Genomic DNA, 20,093 nt, shown 5'->3' with positions numbered 1-20,093 from the left:
AAATGGCCAATAGATCTCCTCTTTCTCTTTGTTCTAGGGTTGGTAGTTCCAGTTTAAACAGTATTTGTTTGTATGTCAGTTTTGAAAATGTTAATGTTGGTGCCATCTTTGTCGTTGTTCTTTGGATTCTTTCTACATACATACATACATATACCAAGGCTTTTTCCCCCTTACTAGGGAGGTAGCCAAAAAGGAAAAGGCATAAAATCATTCCCACCCATTCCATCCCTGAACACACTCCACACCCCTCCACCCTCCCTCACATCTTAGCACCTCCTAGATGACGGGTCATCCCTGCACCCTGTCCACTGCCCTGGGTCAGAAGCAGTGTCGCAAGACACAGCACATCCACAGCAAGGCCGCTTCATTAAATCGGCGACCCCCCCCTCTCCGTCATCCCATATAAAGGAGAGGACGGGTAGAAATCCCTTCGGGATTCTTTCTAATTTCTTTATATTCTTTTTTGTGCTGGGTGTTCATAGTGTTGCAGTGTACTCCAATCTTGGTCTTATCAGTGTGACTAATATTTTTTTAACCATTACTTCATCCATGTAATTAAAAGTCACCCTTATTGATCATAGTAAATTATAGGTTTCTCTGACTATTTTGTTTACATGCCCCTCTGGGGACATATCTTTAGTCATAATTACTCCTAGGTCCTTTTCAGAGAGAGAGGAAATGAACCAATAGACAGAGTGATTAAAAAGTGTAATGAGAAATAGAAATTTGGGAATGGATGCTAAGAGGAGATTGTATGAAGTAGTGATTGTGCTGACAGCACTGTATGGGGCAGAAACATGGAACATAAGAGAGAAAGAGTTTGAATGTGTTTGAGATGAAATGCTTGAGAATTATGATAAGGGTTACTGGGCTGGACAGAGTGAGAAATGAGGTGAGGAGGAGAATGGGGTTGGAAAGGGAGTTGGGAGATAGGGTTGATGAAAGAGTATTGGGATGGTTTGGACACATGGAAAGAATGAGTGAAGAAAGATTAGTAAAAGAGATGTGGAAGGAGTGAACATGAGGGGGCGACCTAGGATGAGATGGATGGATGGGGTAAAAGGGGCATTGGGAAAGAGAGGAATGTCTGTTGAGGAAGGACGGGAGAGGACAGAAGATAAGGGTGAATGGAGAATGGTTGTGTATGGATGTTGTTGTGATACATGAGAGGGAGTGGATGGGGGATGGGGGGTGAGGGAGTATGTATGAGAAATAAATTGACACAGCCCAAAGGGATTTCTCCCCGTCTTCTCCATTTCTACATGAGGGGACAGAGAGAGAGAGAGGGGGGGGGGTTCCTGAATTAAATAAGCAGCCTTACTGTGGATATGCTGTGTCTTGCAACACTGCTTCTGACCCAGGGCAATGGACAAGATGCAAGGATGACCCGTCATTCAGGAGGTGCTAAGATATGAGGGAGGGAAGAGGGTAGAGTGGAGTGGAGTATGTAGTGGATGGAATGGGTGGGAGTGGTTTCTATGCCTTTGTTTTTTGGCTACATCCCGCATAAGGAGGAAGAAAACCTTTGGTATATGTATGTATGTAATACAGATTTGAAATGTTTGTTCACAATTTCAGCCATTTTTATATCTTCTATATATTCCATATTACCTTGCCATAATATCACTATTTCCTGTTTATTTTTTACTTTACCATTTACATATCTGTAGAATAATTTAGGTTGATCCTTACATTTGTCTATTATGTCTTTTTCATAGTTTATTTTTTCTTCCCTGCATATCTTTACATATTCATTTCTTAGTTTGATATATATTTGCCGCAAATAAAGTGAAGCACAAGTACATATGGGAGAATGTGGTAGATAGAGCATTAATGGACTATATAGTGGTAACCTGGAGTTTAGTAGGAAGAGTTAAGGATGTACATGTTCTAAGGGGAGAGAGTGTGGGAATATCATAATTTTTTGGTGGAAGGTAAGTTGTGAGTGGAGGATAGGTGGAGAAAGAGGAAAAGGGCAGAAGGTAGGGAGGTACTTAAAGTGAACTGCTTAAATGAGAAAGAAAAGGAGGAGTACAAGAAGAAGTTGAGAGAGGAGTGTGAGGGAGTGAAGGATAGAGTAGAACTAGGAGTGGAGGAGGAATGGGGATGGCTCAAGGAGGGAGTCATAAGGTATGCTAAGATGGTGTGTGGAACAAGGAGGACAGGAGGAAATAGAAGGAAGGGTAGCGAGTGGTGGGATGAAGAAGCATAGAAAGGTTGTAGAAGAGAAGAAGCAAGCTTTCACAGATTGGCTACAAATTAGGACAAGGGAATCACATGACAAGTGCAAAGTAAAGAGAAGAGAAGTAAAGCATAAGGTAAAGGAGGCAAAGAGGAGAGCAGATGTAAAATGTAGTAAGAGTATGACAGAAAATTTTGAAAGTAATAAAAAATGTTTTGGAAAGAAATTAAGAGAGGAAGAGGAGGCAAATCAAGTAGAGAGGAAAAGGTAAAAGGTGCAGATGGAGAGATGATAATGGAAGAGAAGGCAGTGAGAGGAAGGTGGGCAGAGTTATTTAGGGAGTTGTTAAATGTGAAGGAGGATAGGGAGGGAAAGGTGGTTGCAGTGGGAAGTGCTAAGAAAATGAGAGTGATGAGTGAGGAAAATAGAGGAGAAATAAGGAAGGATGAAGTGAAAGCAGCTGTTAACCACTTCCATACGGTGATGCCTACGTAGGCGTTATGAGGAGCAAGTGGGTATGCGATTATGCCGACATCGGCATCTTGATTATATTTATTGTAGTCATACCTACATAACCTCCATTCTCTCTAAACTGGCTTCATATTTTCTATGGTTATCAAAATTCACGGGTGAAAGAGAATGAATGATTGAGCACTGACTTTATTCTTTATAATGCAATTATTATGACGCAACATCGCACGTCGGGCAGCTAATGCTGCCAGACGTGAGATGTGCACCGGAGTGAAGAGGTTAAGATGATGAGAGCAGGTAAGGCACCTGGTCTGGATGGATGCCATGCAGAATGTCTGAAAAAAGGAGGTACAATGGTGGTGGACTGGCTGGTGAGGTTATTTAATGTTTGTTTAAGAGAGGGTAGAGTGCCGGAGGACTGGAGGAGTGCCTGTATAGTTCCATTTTACAAGGGAAAAGGGAACAAGTGTAGTAGTTTCAGAGGGATCAGCTTGTTAAGTGTAGTTGGGAAGGCTTATGGGAGGGTCTTGATTGAGAGGAATAGGAGAGGAACAGTGTGGGTCTAGGACAGGGAGGGGTTGTGTAGATCAGAATTTTGTGGTAAGACAGAAATGTGAGACAGCTATAGGAAAAGGTAAGGATGTATTTTGGGCTTGTATGGATCTGGAAAAGGCTTATGACAGGGTAGACAGAAAGGCACTGTGGGAGGTATTGCAGATATATGGGATTGGAGGAAAGCTGTTAACCCCTTCGATACGTAGGCGTCATGAGGAGCAAGTCGGTACACGAGGATGCCGCTGTCGGCGTCTTGAATATATTTTTTGTAGTTGTACCTGCATGACCCCCATACTCTGTAAACTGGCTTCATCATGTTTTCTATGGTTATCAAAATTCACGGGTGAAAGAGAACGAACGATTGAGCACTGACTTTATTTTTTTATAATGCGAGTATTATGAGAGAGGAAGAGAAGGAGTTTGAATGTGTTTGAGATGAAATGTCTGAGAAGTATGATAGGGGTTACTAGGCTGGATAGAGTAAGAAATGAGGAGGTGAGGAGGAGAACGGGTGGAAAGGGAACTGGGAGATAGGGTTGATGAAAGGATATTAGGATGGTTTGGACACATGGAAAGAATGAGTGAAAAAAGATTAGTAAAAGGCAGAGGTGGAAGGAATGAATATAAGGGGGCGTCCTAGGATGAGATGGATGGATGGGGTGAAATGGGCATTACAAAAGAGAGGAATGTCTGTGGAGGAAGGACGGGAGAGGACAGAAGATAGGGGTGAATGGAGAGGGGTTGTGTATAGATGATGCTATGATGCATGAGGGGGAGTGGGTGGGGGATGGGGGGTGAGGAAGTATGTATGAAAAAAATTGATGCAGCCTGAAGGGATTTCTCCCAGTCTTCTCCTTTTCTGCATGAGGGGACGGAGAAGGGGGGTCGCTGAATTTATGAAGCTGCCTTGCTGTAGATGTGCTGTGTCTTGCGACACTGCTTCTGACCCAGGGCAGTGGACAGGATGCAGGGATGACCCGTCATCCAGGAGGTGCCAAGATAAGAGGGAGGGAGGAGGGTGGAGGGGAGTGGAATATATAGGAAATGGAATGGGTGGGAGTGATTTCTATGCCTTTTTCTTTTTGGCTACCCCCCATGTAGGGGGAAAAAGCCTTTGGTATATGTATGTATGTATTATGACGCAACATCGCACGTCTGGCAGCTAATGCTGCCCGTGAGATTTTGGCCCATAGTGAAGAGATTAAGAGCAGTCAAGAGTTTTTACGAGAGTAGTAGAGCTCATGTTAGGATTAGAAATGGAGAGAGTGAGTGGTTTGAGGTAAAGATGGGACTTCGTCAGGGATGTGTTATGGCACCCAAGTTGTTCAGTTTATATGGATGGGGTGGTGCGAGAGATGAATGCAAGGGTCAGGGATTGGAGATGGTTAAAGAAAATGGATAAAAGTGGGAGATAAGCCAGTTTTTACTTGCTGATGACACTGACCTTGTAGCAGGATCAGAGGATTGATTGAGGAAGTCAGAGTTTGGGAAGGTGTGCAAAAGAAGGAAGTTGAAGATAAATGTAGGTAAAAGTAAGGTGAGGATATGTACAAGGGGAGAAAGTGGTAGCATACTGGAAGTGAGTATTTAGGGAGAGACACTGGAGGAAGTGGATAGTTTTAGATATTTGGGTGCGAATGTGGCAGTAAAGGGTGGAGTGGGGGTGGAGGTAGAATGTAGATTGAGAGAAGCAAGTAAATGTCTTGGGGATGAAAATGTGTAATGAGAAATAGACATTTGAGAATGGATGCTAAGAGGAGATTGTATGAAGGAGTGATAATGCTGAGAGCACTGTACGGGGAAGAAACATGGAACATAAGAGAGGAAGAGAGGAGTTTGAATGTGAGATGAGATATTTGAAAAGTATGATAGGGGTTACTAGGCTAGATAGAGTGAGAAATGAGGAGGTGAGGAGGAGAACAGGGGTGGAAAGGGAGTTGGGAGATAGGGTTGATGAAAGAGTATTAGGATGGTTTGGACACATGGAAAGAATGAGTGAAGAAATATTAGTAAGAGAGGTGTAGAAGGCAGAGGTGAAAGGAGTGAATATGAGGGGGTGATCTAGGATGAGATGGATGGATGGAGTGAAAGGGTCATTACAAAAGAGAGGAATGTCTGTGGAGGAAGGATGGGAGAGGACAGAAGATAGGGGTGAATGGAGAGGGGTTGTGTATAGAGGATGCTGTGATGCATGAGGGGGAGGTGGTGGGGGATGGGGGGTGAGGAAGTATGTATGAGAAAAAAATTGACGCAGCCTGAAGGGATTTCTTCCCGTCTTCTCCTTTTCTGCATGAGGAGACGTAGAGGGGTGGGTCACTGAATTTATGAAGCAGCCTTGCTGTGGATGTGCTGTGTCTTGCAACACTTCTTCTGACCCAGGGCAGTGGACAAGATGCAGGGATGACCCATCATCCAGGAGGTGCCAAGATAAGAGGGAGGGTGGAGGGGAGTGGAATATATAGGGAATGGAATGGGTGGGAGTTGTTTCTATGCCTTTTTCATTTTGGCTACCCATAAGGGGGAAAAAGCCTTTGGTATATGTATCTACGTATATTTTATCTTTTAATTCCTCCATGTATTCATTCAGTATCCAATTTGCAATTCTGTCTGGACCAAGTGATTTTTTGACATCAAGGGTTTTGATTTGGTTGCTGATTTCCTTCTGTGTTACAATTATTTCTTTCATTGAGAGGGATAACTCTCTCTCAATTTTCTCACAATTAGGTGAGTTTTCTATAGTGAATACTGATTTGAAGTGGTTCATAATTTCAGCCATTTCCAGTTCTTCTGTATATTTGTATTTACCTTGGCACAGCTTTTCTATTTCTTGTTTATTCTTCAGTTTGCCATTTACATACCTGTAAAATAGTTTGGGTTCTTTCTTGCATTTTTCTATTATTATTATTGATTTTATTATATATTTTTTTTATAGTTTCACTTTTCATCTCTGCGTATTTTTACATAATCATTTCTTAGTTTGGTGTACATTAGCCATTTGCTTGTTTTCTTGTATTTTTCTATTTGTTCCAACCTTTGTCTCTTTTATCCTTAGCCTCGCTACATTTTTTGTTGTACCAGCTTTTTATGTATGTTCTTTCATTTTTTTGTTGTGGTACATATTTATTCACTCCCTCATTATAAATTTCTTTTAGTATATTCCATGTTACTATGTTTGAAATTAAATGTCTGAGAAGTATGCTAAAGGCTACAAGGTTTGATAGAGTGAGAAATGAGGTGAAGAGGAGAGCTAGGATGGAAAAAGAGATTGCAGATAAAGCTGATGGAATAGTATTGGGATGGTTTGGACACATGGAAAGAATGAATGAATATAGAGTAGTAAAAGAGATGTGGAAGGCAGAGGTGGAGGGAGTGAACTTGAGGGGATGACCATGGGTGAGATGGATTGATAGGGTTAAAGGGGTATTGAGCAAGGAAGGGAGGAGACAGGAGATAGGGGTGAGTAGAAAATGGCTGTGTATAGATGATACTATGATGCAAGGAAGGGATGGGATGTGGGATAGGTAGTGGTTATGTATGTACGTTATTTTGATGCAGCTCAGAGGGATTTCTCCCCATCTCTTTTTTCTGCATAAGGGGACAGAGAGGGGGTGGGTCACCAATTAAGAGAAGCGGCCTTGCTGTGGGTGTACTGCATCTTGCTGCATTGCTTCTGACCCAGGGCAGAATGCAGGGTTGATCCATTGTGAGGAGCCAAGATGAGAGAGAGGAAAACATGGTGGATTACTAGTAGTGGAATGGATGGGTGTGGGTACTTGCCTTTTGATTTAGCTACCTCCCTTCTGCATGTGTGTGTGTGTGTGTATTTAACTAGTTGTATCATACAAGAAGGGGAGCTATGCTTGTGGTGACCCGTCTTTGTATCTCATAATATCTAGTTTGTTCTTAAATTCTTGTATGGTGTTTGCACACTCACTATTGTTTCAACTTTTTTTTTTTTTTTTTTTTTTTTTTTTTTTTTTTTTTTTTCCCTTTTTTTTTTTTTTTTTTTTCCCATGTCCCCTTTTTTTTTTTTTTTTTTTTTTTTTTTTTTTCTATCTCACTTTAACCTCTTCACTCCGGGGCACATCACACGTCTGGCAGCATTAGCTGCCCGACGTGCGATGTTGCGTCATAATAATAGTAATCGCATTATAAAAAATAAAGTCAGTGCTCAATCGTTCGTTCTATTTCACCTGTGAATTTTGATAACCATAGAAAATATGATGAAGCCAGTTTAGAGAGAATGGAGGTTACGTAGCTACGACTACAATAAATTTAATCAAGATGCCGACGTCGGCATCATCGCATACCCACTTGCTCCTCATGCTGCCTACGTAGGCGTCACTGTATGAAAGTGGTTAACCTCTTCAGTACGAGCCTTAAATCTCGCGGGCAGCAGCCGCTGCCAGCCGTACGACGTGTCGTACTAATACTCGCATCATAAAATATAGTCACCGCTTATATTGATCGTTCTCTCTTTCACCCGTGAATTTTGATAACCATAGAAAATGTGATGAAGACAGTTTAGAGAGTATGTAAAAACGCAGGGGCAACTACAATAAATATAATCAAGACGCCGATATGGCAGCCTCGCGTATCCACTTGCTCCTCATGCCGCCTACGTATGCGGCACCGTATGGAAGGGGTTAATAGGTCTTCTTTGTCAAGGACTTCCATGCCTTTCATGATTCTGTGAATGGCCAATAGATCTCCTCTTTCTCCTCTTTGTTCCAGGGTTGGTAGTTCCAGTTTGGACAATCTTTGCTTGTATGTCAGTTTTGAAAGTGTTGGTGCCATCTTTGTCATTGTTCTTTGGATTCTTTCTACATATACCATACATACATATACCAAGGCTTTTTCCTCCTTACAAGGGAGGTAGCCAAAAAGGGAAAGGCATAAAATCATTTCCACCCATTCCATCCCTGAATACACTCCACACCCCTCCACCCTCCCTCTTATCTGAGCACCTCCTGGATGACGGGTCATCCCTGCACGTTCTCCACTGCCCTGGGTCAGAAGCAGTGTCGCAAGACACAGCACATCCACAGCAAGGCCGTTTCATTAAATTGGCGACCCCCCCTCTCCGTCCCCCATTGCATAAAATGAGAGGACGGGGAGAAATCCCTTCTGGCTGTGTCAAATTTTGCTCACACATACTACCTCACCCCCCATCCCCCCACCCATTCACCCCTGTCTTCTGTCCTCTCCCGTCCTTCCTCAACAGACATTCCCCTCTTCCCCAAAGCCCCCTTCACCCCCATCCATCCACCTCATTCTAGGACGTCCCCTCATGTTCACTCCCTCCACATCTGCCTTCCATACCTCTTTTACTAGTCTTTCTTCACTCATTCTTTCCATGTGTCCAAACCATCCTAATACTCTTTCATCAATCCTATCTCCCAACTCCTTTTCCACCCCTGTTCTCCTCCTCACCTCCTCATTTCTCACTCTATGTAGCCTAGTAACCCCCATCATACTTCTCAAACACCTCATCTCAAACACATTCAAACTCCTTCTCTCTTCTTCTCTTATGTTCCATGTTTCTGCCCCATACAGTGCTGTTGGCACAATCACTCCTTCATACAGTCTCCTCTTAGCATCCATTCTCAAATGTCTATTCCTCATTACACACTTTAATCCACCAAGGCATTTATTTGCTTCTCTCAATCTACATTCTACCTCCACCTTCACTCCATCTTTTCCTGCCACATTTGCACCCAAGTATCTAAAACTATCCACTTCCTCCAGTTGCTCTCCCTTAATGCTCACTTCCAGTCTACTGCCACTTTCACCCCTTGTACATCTCATCACCTTACTTTTACCCACATTTATCTTTAGCTTTCTTCTTTGACATACTCTCCCAAACTCTGCTACCAACTTCCTCAATCCCTCCTCCGATCCTGCCACAAGCACAGTGTCGTCCGCAAACAACAGTTGGTTCACGTCCCACTTTTCTCCATTTTTTTTTAACCATCTCCAACCCCTTGCCCACTACCCTTGCATTTACCTCTCGCACCACCCCATCCATGTATAAGTTGAACAGCCAGGGCGACATAACGCATCCTTGACGAAGTCCCACCTTTACCTCGAACCACTCACTCTCTCCATTTCCAATCCTGACACAAGCTCTACTACTCTCATAAAAACTCTTGACAGCTCCTAGAAGCTTTCCTCCTATCCCGTATATCTGCATAACCTCCCACAGTGCCTTTCTGTCTACCCTATCATAAGCCTTTTCCATATCCATAAAAGCCCAAAAAACATCCTTCCCCTTTCCTATAGCTTTCTCACATATCTGTCTTACCACAAATATCTGATCTACACAACCTCTACCTGTCCTAAATCCACACTGTTCCTCACCAATTACTCCTTCTGTTCTCCTAATCCTCTCAATCAAGATCCTCCCATAAGCCTTTCCAACTACACTTAACATCAAAAGCTTTTGATGCTATCCCCCGCCACAACCTAACAAATAAAATATATAACACAGACATGCACAATAACACCAAAAGATGGCTGGCCAATTATCTGGCAGGCAGGAATGCTCATGTGTCATATAATGGCCAATCATCGCACATCAGAAACATTAAGAACGGAGTACCACAGGGCTCAGTTCTATCCCCCACATTATTTAATCTATACATGCATGACTTACCCACGCCAGACACCTCAGAAATACAAATCTCTTCCTACGCAGACGACATAACAATCACATGCACACATCGTAACACAGACAAAGCTGCAGAAATAATCCAGCCTTACCTTGACACACTCAACACATGGTTCATCACAAACAGACTCAAAATAGCTCCAACCAAATCTACAGCAACACTTCTTACCAACTGGACAAAAGAACACAAATACATACCTCATCTCTACATCAACAACACTCTAATACCACACACAAACACACCGAAAATTCTTGGTGTAACATACGATACATCCATGTCTTTCAAACAACACCTCACAAACATAAAAAACAAATGCACACCTAGACTTAACGCACTTAAGTCAATCACTGGAACAACATTTGGACAAAACAAAGAAACTAATATAACAATATACAAACAATGCATACGCTCAGTGATGAATTATGCGAGTCCTGCATGGGCTCCTAATCTCAGTGAGACACACCACAACACCCTTCAAATCATACAAAACAAAGCCCTAAAAACAATTACAGGCTGCACAAATACATCACCTACAGACCATTTACACCATGAAACAAAAGTCCTCAAAGTCAAGGACCACCTCGACATGAGAGGCACACAAACACTTGCTGCAGCCACCACAAACACATCACACCCGCTACACTACATAGCAGAACACCCACACACACCAAGAAACATTAAAACTACACCCAAAGACCTTTATTACGCACAGATACTCTCTTCTCTTCCTCCACAACCACCAAACACCAGCCTCCGGAAACATATTCATAATCATATCACTCACCACTCCATTAACACACTGAAAGACAACACACTGCTGCATGCCAGACCCCCTGATATCCACCCTTCTGAATCCTCTCTCCCACGAAAGGACAGAGTCCACTTGGCCAGACTGCGATGCGGTCACCACCCAGCACTTCTAAGCTACCAGAAGAGGCTGGACGACCGTGTTGTGAACAGCTGCCCAGGATGTAACACTTCACCCCATACCATACAACACATAATGGAAGACTGCATTATACACAATCATGCATGCAAACAACACAACATACACTCTATAAAGGATTTGTGGGAAAACCCAGTTTCGGCTGTGGCCTTCCTTGGGGAGACGGGACTGCTCGGACAGACAGTCTAGGGAACGACAACAACAACAACAACAACTACACTTAACAAGCTAATCCCTCTGAAACTACGACATTCACACTTGTCCCCTTTTCCCTTGTAAAGAGGAACTATACAGGCACTCCTCCAGTCCTCCAGCACTACCCTCTCTCCAGCAAACATTAAATAACCTCACCAGCCAGTCCACCATTACTGTACCTCCTTTTTTCAGACATTCTGCATGGCATCCATCCAGACCAGGTGCCTTACCTGCTTTTATCATCTTAACAGCTGCCTTTACCTCATCCTTCCTTATTTCTCCTCCATTCTCCTCACTCATCACTCTCATTTTCTTCGCATTTCCCACTGCAGCTATCTTTCCCTCCCTATCCTCCTTCACATTTAGCAACTCCCTAAAATATTGTGCCCATCTTCCCCTTACTGCCTTCTCTTCCATTATCATCTCTCCATCTGCACCTTTTACCTTTTCTTCTCTACTTGATTCGTCTCCTCTTCCTCTCTTAATTTCTTTCCAAAACATCTTTTTATTACTTTCAAAATTTTCTGTCATACTCTTACCCCATTTCACATCTGCTCTCCTCTTTGCATCCTATACCTTTTGCTTTACTTCTCTTTTCTTTTCTGATTTCTTTATATACTTTGTTGTGCTGGGTGTTCATAGTGTTGCAGTGTACTCCAATCTTGGTCTTATCAGTGTGACTAGTATTTTCTTTACCATTACCTCATCCAAGTAATTAAAAGCCCCTTTATTGATCATAATCGATTGTAGGTTTCTCCAACTATTTTATCTGCTTGTCTGGGGATATGTCTTTGGTGATGAATGCTCCAAGGTCCCTTTTGGAACCAACTTTCTTTACTTCCTTTGTACCGATTTTATATTGTCCTGTTTTTTTTTTTTTTTTTTCTCTCCTCCTCCTCCCCTCCAAACTCCATTATACTACATTTCTATATATTGAAATCAACTGCCCACTTTTGATGCCATTCCCAGACCTTAGCCAGATCTCTCTGTAGCGATTCACAATCTTTTTCCATTCTTTAGTAGTTTTGTGTCATCTGCAAAGAAGTTCATGTAACATTCTACACCATCTATCTTATTTACAAATATAGCAAACATTATAGGAGCCAGTATTGAACCCTGTGGGACTCTACTTATCATTTCTTCCCAAGTAGAATTTTTATCTCTGAGCACCACTCTCATTTTTCTCCCATCCAAGGAATCTTCCATTCATTTTAATAGTTTTCCATGTATATCTCCTGTTGTTTCAAGTTTTCTCAATTTTTTGTGTGGTACTTTATTGAATACCTCTTGTAAGTCCAGGAAAGCACAATCTGCCCATCCATCCATTTCTTGCATTATATCTATTAACCTTGAATAGAAACAAATCTAATTTGTGGCACATGATCTTCCCTGTCTAAAACCAAATTGTCTCAGATTTAGAATATTGTTCTCCAGATGGGAGGGAGGGTGGAGGGGTGTGGAGTGTATTCAGGGATGGAATGGGTGGGAATGATTTTGTGCCTTTTTCTTTTTGGCTACCTCCTTGGTAAGGGGGGAAAAAGCCTTGGTATATGTATTTACCTAGTTGTAATATACGGGAAGGGAGCTATGCTCATGGTGACCTGTCTTTGTATCTCTCCGCATCAAGTTTTATCTTAAATTCTTGTATAGTGTTAGCACATACTGTTTTGTTGTTTAATTTGTTCCATGTATTTATCGCTCTGTGTGGGAAACTGTTCCTTTTCAAGTTTTTTCTATAACTGTCCTTTTTCAATTTTTTTCCGTGTCCTCTTGTTGTACCATTGTCCCACATTAATAGGTCGTTCCTGTCTAAAACTTCCATTCCTTTCATTATTCTGTAGATAGTTAGCAAATCTCCTCTTTCTCTTCTTTGTTCCAGAGTTGGTAGGTTCAATTTGGATAGTCTTTGCTCATATGTTAGTTCGGCGAGTGTCGGTGCTAGTTTTGTTGTCGCTCTTTGTAATCTTTCTAGTTTCTTAATATTCTTTTTGGTACTGGGTGTCCAAAGTGATGCTGCGTACTCGAGTTTTGGTCTTATTAGTGTAGTAATGTATTTTCCTTATAATTTCTTCGTCCATATAGGTAAATGCCACTTTGATTGCTCTCAATAAGTTGTAGGTTTCTCCAAACATCTTGTTTATATGCTTATCTGGTTTCATGTCCTTTCCAATCATCACTCCAAGATCTTTTTCATAGTTTGTTTTATTTATTTTTTCTTCCCCAATTCTGTAATCTTTTGATATTCTATTTTTACTCTTTCCAAATTCCATTATGCTGCATTTCTTAATATTGAATTTTACTTCCCACTTTTGAGTCCAATTCCATATTGTGTCCAGATCTTGTTGCAATGAGTTGCAGTCCTCTTCTGTTTTTACCTTCTTAAGTAATTTTGCATCATCTGCAAAAAAAATTATATAGCACTCCACACCTTCATTCATGTCATTAATGTATACAGCGAACATGATCGGGGCCAGTACTGGTCCTTGCGGGACCCCATATGTATGTTCTCCAGATGTTTAGTCCACCTACTTTTGATAACTTTCTTACAAATTTTAGCTATCTGGGGTATTGGCTGCATGTTATGACAAAGCATGCAGTTGATACTTTAGGCCCCGTCTGGGGTATTGGCTGCATGTTGTTATGGCAAAGTAGCATGCAGTTGATACTTTAGGGTCTATATGGGGTGCCCCTATGGACCAGAGCCACACATCATTTTGTCTGTGATAGAGGAGGACTCTGCTCACAGAGAAATGATGAAACTTTTATTATACTCCTACTATCCCTCCGTTATGCTGTCCCCCAATCCCTTGTTGCTATCCTGTACCATTTCTCTGAATTTCATTTCCTTGTTTCGCCTACCCTGCGGTTGGGGAAAAGAATGCTACCACCAAGTATTCCCACTTGGATCGTAAGAGGCAAGAAAAACAGGACAGGGATTGGGACCAGGCATCCTTCTCCCTGTAGCCCCAAAGGGGACATTCCTAAATAAAAGTAAAGACATAAGAGGGTCTAGGAGTTTTCCAACCAGCACCCTAAGGTTTGGGTCTTTTAATGTGTGTGGATGTGGTGTATATGAGAGTAAAAGGGAAGATATAGTATATTTGTGAGAGGAAAGATGGATGTGTTGGCTCTGAGTGAAACTAAGTTGAGAGGGAAGGGCAAGTGTGAGTTTGGGACTGTAGTTGGGAGGTTCTCAGGAGTGAAGAGAGGGCGAGGGAGAGAAGGGGTGGCTATACTAGTTAGTGAAGAGATAGGTAAACATGTAGTGGAGTGGAAGGAGGTTTCTTCAAGGATAATGTGGATGAAGGTGAAACTGGGAAAGGAGATGTGGGTCTTTGTAAGTGCATATGGGCCTGGTAGTGAGAAGAGTGTAGAGGAAAGGGAGGCTTTTTGGATATATTTAAATGAATGCATAGAGGGATTAGGGAGGAACGTAGTGGTTGGGAAATGTGGAGTTCCAGGAAAAAATCATAGTGGAGAGTTGATGGTGATGTCTCAAAAGAGAGTTGATGATAGCAAATATAGTAAGGAAGAAAGTCAAGCATAAGTACACATGGGAGAGGGTGGTGGATGGAAGGGTGGTAGATAGAGCATTAATGGACTATGTAGTGGTAGATAGTAGTATAATATGAAGAGTTAAGGATGTACATGTTTTAAGGGAAGAGAGTGGGGGAATATCAGAATTTTTGGTGGAAGGTAAATTGAGAGTGGAGAATAGATGGAGAAAGAGGAAAAGGACAAAAGGTAGGGAGTTGCTTAGAGTGAACTCTTTAAATGAAAATGAAAAGAAGGAGTACAAGAAGCTGAGAGAGGAGTGGGAGGGAGTGAAGGATATAGTAGAGGTAGGAGTGGAGGAGGAATGGGGATGGTTCAAGGAGGGAGTCACAAAGTGTGCAAAGATGGTGTGCGGAACAAGAAGGATGGGAGTAAATAGAAGGAAGGGTAGTGAGTGGTAGGATGAGGAAACAAAGAAGGTTGTAGAAGAGAAGAAGCGAGCTCACAGATTGGTTACAAAATAGGACGAGGGAGTCATATGAGAGGTACAAAGAAAAGAGATGAGAAGTAAAGCACAAGGTAAAGGAGGCAAAGAGGAGAGCAGATGTGAAATGGGGTAAGAGTATGACAGAAAATTTTGAAAGTAATAAAAAGATGTTTTGGAAAGAAATTAACCACTTCACTACGGGACTTAAATCTCGCGGGCAGCAGCCAATGCCAGCCATACGACGTGTCGTAATAATACTCGCATCATAAGATATAGTCACGGCTTATATCGATCGTTCTCTCTTTCACCCGCGAATTTTGAAAACCACAGAGAATGGGATTAAGAGCAGATTAGGGAGAATGTAAAAACACAGGGGCGACAACAATAAATATAATCAAGGCGCCGATATGGCAGCGTCGTGAATCCATTTGCTCCTCATGACGCCTACGTGTGCGGCACCGTATGGAAGGGGTTAAGAGAGGAAGAGGGTGCAAATCAAGTAGAGAAGAAAAGAGATGATAATGGAAGAGAAGGCAGTAAGTGGAAGATGGACAGAGTATTTTAGGGAGTTTCTAAATGTGAAGGAGGATAGGGAGGGAAAGATAGTTGCAGTGGGAAGTCCTAAGAAAATAACCATGATGAGTGAGGAAAATTGAGGAGAAACAAGGAAGGATGAAGTGAAGGCAGTTAAGATGATGAGAGCAGGTAAGGCACCTGGTCTGGATGGATGCCATGCAGAATGTCTAAAAAGAAAAGGAGATACAGTGATGGTGGACTGGTTGGTGAGGTTATTTAATGTTTGCAGGAGAGAGGGTAGAGTGCCGGAGGACTGGAGGAGTGCCTATATAGTTCCACTTTACAAGGGAAAAGGGGACAAGAGTGAGTGTAGTAGTTTCAGAGGGATTAGCTTGTTAAGTGAAGTTGGGAAGTCTTATGGGAGGGTCTTAATTGAGAGGATTAGGAGAGGAAGAGAGGGAGTAATTGGTAAGGAACAGTGGATTTAGGACAGGTAGAGGCTGCGTAGATCAGATTTTTGTGGTAATACAGATATGTGAGAAAGCTATAGGAAAAGGTAAGGATATTTTGGGTTTTTATGGATTTGGAAAAGGCTTATGAGAATGTAGACAGAAAGGCACTGTAGGAGGTACTGCAGATATATGGGATAGGAGGAAAGTTTTAGGAGATGTCAAGAGTTTTTATGAGTACGAGTGTAGTAGAGCGTGTGTCAGGATTAGAAATGGAGAGAGTGAGTGGTTTGAGGTATGAGTAAAGGTGGGACTTCTTCAGGGATGTGTTATGTTACCCAGGCTGTTCAACTTATACATGGATGGGGTGGTGCGAGAGGTAAATGCAAGGGTGGTGGGTCAGGGATTGGAGATGGTTAAAGAAAATGGAGAAAAGTGGGAGGTGAACCAGCTGTTGTTTGCAGATGACACTGTGCTTGTAGCAGGATCAGAGGATTGATTGATTAAGCTGGTGACAGAGTTTGGGAGAGTGTGTGATAGAAGAAAGTTGAAGATATATGTGGGTAAAAGTAAGGTGATGAGATGTACAAGGGGTGAAAGTGGCAGTAGACTGGAAGTGAGCATTAAGGGAGTGCGAGTGGAGGAAGTGGATAGTTTTAGATACTTTGGTTCAAATGTGGCAGGAAAGGCTGGAGTGGAGGTAGAGGTAGAATGTAGATTGAGAGAAGCAAATAAAAGCCTTGGTGGATTAAAAAGTGTAATGAGGAATAGTCATTTGAGAATGGAGGCTAAGAGGAGATTGTATGAAGGAGTGATTGTGCCAACAGCACTGTATGGGGCAGAAACATGGAACATAAGAGAAGAAGAGAGAAGGAGTTTGAATGTGTTTGAGATGAGGTGTCTGAGAAGTATGATGGGGGTTACTAGGCTAGATAGAGTGAGAAATGAGGAGGTGAGGAGAAGAACAGGGATGGTAAGGGAGTTGGGAGATAATGGATGAAAGAGTATTGGGCTGGTTTGGACATATGGAAAGAATGAGTAAAGAAAGCCTAGTAAAAGAGGTATGGAAGGCAGATGTGGAGGGAGTGAACATGAGGGGGTGTCTTAGGATAAGTTGGATGGATGGAGTGAAAGTGGCTTTGGGGAAGAGAGGAATGTCTGTTGAGGAAGGATGGGAGAGGACAGAAGACGGGTGAATGGAGAATGGTTGTACAGTAAGTCTTCGTTATACGGTACATATGTGTTCCTGAAAACCTTACCACAAATTGAAATTACCATATAACAAAGCCATTATAACATGTAATAATATGATATGGCAGACGTACCTTCTCCCTGCTCTTTCCTCTTCAAAATATCTAGTGGATACCGTATCTGTGAATTTTTCTTACCGTAAATAGAATTGAGGGTAGTAATTACCAAATACCATAACTGTGAATTTACCAGATAAAGAATTACTGTATAAGGAGGACTCACTGTATATGGATGATGTAGTGATGCATGAGGTGGAATGGGTGGGGGGATGGGGGTGAGGTAGTATATGTGAGAAAAATTTGACGCAGCTTGAAGGGATTTCTCCCCGTATTCTCCTTTTCTGCATGAGGGGATGAAGAGGGGGGGGGGTTGCCAATTTAATGAAGCGGCCTTGCTGCAGATGTGCTGTGTCATGCGACACTGCCTCTGACCCTGGGCAGTGGACAAGATGCAGGGATGAGCCGTCATCCAGGAAGTGCCAAGATAAGAGGGAGGGTGGAGGGGAGTGGAGTGTATTAGGGACGGAATGGGTGGGAATGGTTTTTATGCCTTTTTCTTTTTGGCTACCTCCCTTGTAAGGGGGAAAAATCTTTTGGTATATGTATGTACTTGTAAGGTAAAAAAAAGTCTATAGTTTGTTGGGTCTTTCTTGTTTCCCCCTTTGTATATTGGCATAGTGTGTGTGTGTGTGTGTGTGTGTATACATATATATATATATATATAATATATATATATATATATATCCCCCCCCCCCCAAGTTCTTAAATCAACTGTAGACAACAGTGGTATATAAGTATGTCTGTTGCCCTTGCAGAATACCTACCAGCAGTTTGAGAATATTGTGAAAGAGGAACTGCACTTGGTCCATATGCCAGTACCTGAAGAATTGAGAAACCTCCTCATTAAGTTACGTCAAGGTGATGATTCACTTTCCAAGAGTATTGGAGAATTGCAAGCAAGGTACGAGTGTAAAGAAGTTTTATGCTCTCCCACATTAGTTGCTGTCCACTTTCTCATGTCACTATATCAACAAAAAATACACATTTTAATATATACATTTCTTTTCAGCACATACATTTCCTTTCCCTCCCAAAATAAATTTGAAAAAAAAAGTGTTGATAATTTTGAACTTTTATCTTTATTTACTGGTATGTAGATAGTAGTCAGTCAGTCTCTCTTGCAGGATACCCACAGCCTTGAGGTAGGCCAATAAGTCTCTCAAGGAAAATATATTGTGTTCGGTAGGGGTTATTAGTGTAGAACTTTGTAGGATGAGGTGTTCAATGTTCTCTGTGTGGTGGTTACATCTAAGGCAATTTTATTTTGGGGTCAGGCCTATTCAGTGTTGAAACTCATTTTACTGCTCGATAGTGTCCTGAACACAAGCATGCCTATGTGGTTCTTCTTTTGGGAGGGATTTTTCTGAGGAGTTGTCCGAGGGTTTTGAGAAGAGACTTTGAACTTTAGATTGTGTTGTGTTAGAGGAAGAGGAGAGAGGTCACTACTTGTTAGTTCATGTGAAAAAATGGAGGAAATATAATTGAATTTGGGCCTGGTCTAGAGACTGCACCTCAAGATGGAGGAGTGGGTATTAAATTGTTTTAAAGATGGATGGCAGCATGATGATTCTTTATTATTATTGGTCTTAGTAGCATGCATTTGATACTTTAGGGTCTATATGGGGCACCCCTACGGACCAGAGCCACATATAATTTTGTCTGTGATAGAGGATGACTCTGTTCACAGAGAAATTATGACATATTTATTATACTACGACTGTCCCTCCATTATGCTGTCCCCGAACCCCTTCTTGCTGTCCTGTACCATTTCTCTGAATATTCATTTCCTTTTTTCGCCTACCCTGCGGTGGGGGATAGAATACTGCCTCCAAGTATTCCCACTTGAATCTTAAGAGGCGAGAAAAACAGGACGGGAGGAGGACTCTGCTCACAGAGAAATGATGAAACTTTTATTATACTCCTACTATCCCTCCGTTATGCTGTCCCCCAATCCCTTGTTGCTATCCTGTACCATTTCTCTGAATTTAATTTCCTTGTTTTGGCTACCCTGCGGTTGGGGAAAAGAATGCTACCGCCAAGTATTCCCACTTGGATCGTAAGAGGCAAGAAAAACAGGACAGGGATTGGGACCAGGCATCCTTCTCCCTGTAGCCCCAAAGGGGACATTCCAAAAAAAAGTAAGGACATAAGAGGGTCTTAGAGTTTTCCAAACAGTACCCTAAGGTTTGGGTCTTTTAATGTGTGTGGATGTAGTACAGATGAGAGTAAAAGAAGAGAGATAGGCAGTATGTTTGTGAGAAGAAAGATGGATGTGTTGGCTTTGAATGAAACTAAGTTGAGAGGGAAGGGCAAGTGTGAGTATGGGAGTCTAGTAGGGAGGTTCTTAGGATTGAAGAGAGGGCAAGGGAGAGAAGGGGTGGCTATACTAGTAAGTGAAGAGATAGGTAAATGTGTAGTGGAGTGGAAGGAGGTTTCTTCAAGGTTAATGTGGATGAAGGTGAAAGTGAGGAAGATGATGTGGGTTTTTGTAAGTGCATATAGGCCTCGTAGTGAGAAGAGTGTAGAAGAAAAGGAGGCTTTTTGGATAGATTTAAATTAGTGCATAGAGTGACTAGGGAGAAATGTCAATGTAGTGGTATTGGGAGACCTTAATGCTAGGGTAGGAAATGAACCAATAGATGGAGTGGTTGGGAAAAAAGGAGTTCCACGAAAAAATTGTAGTGGAGAGTTGATGGTGGAGATGTGTCTCAAAAGAGAGTTGATGATAGCAAATACAGTGTTTAGGAATGTATGTACTTGGGAGAGGATGGTGGATGGAAGGGTGGTAGATAGAGCGTTAATGGACTGTGTAGTGG

The 20,093-nt window shown here is 42.1% G+C and overlaps 1 protein-coding gene across 8 annotated transcripts in view; it reads left to right on the top strand.

Annotated features, from left to right (window-relative positions):
• The window catches only part of LOC143039904 (mitotic spindle assembly checkpoint protein MAD1-like), a 186,487-nt gene that overhangs the window by 88,429 nt on the left and 77,965 nt on the right, over positions 1-20,093 (top strand). For all 8 annotated transcript variants that reach the window (XM_076210254.1, XM_076210251.1, XM_076210252.1 and 5 more), the window contains one exon: positions 18,033-18,178. In XM_076210254.1, coding sequence (XP_076066369.1) covers positions 18,033-18,178 — 146 coding nt within the window. The remainder of the gene's footprint in view (positions 1-18,032; positions 18,179-20,093) is intronic.

The sequence above is a fragment of the Oratosquilla oratoria genome, chromosome 27, assembly GCF_046742065.1.
Source record: "Oratosquilla oratoria isolate Oo_2021 chromosome 27, ASM4674206v1, whole genome shotgun sequence".
NCBI lineage: Eukaryota > Metazoa > Arthropoda > Malacostraca > Stomatopoda > Squillidae > Oratosquilla > Oratosquilla oratoria.
Note: the sequence above shows the minus strand (reverse complement) of the source record. Positions and strands in the feature narration are given on the sequence as shown.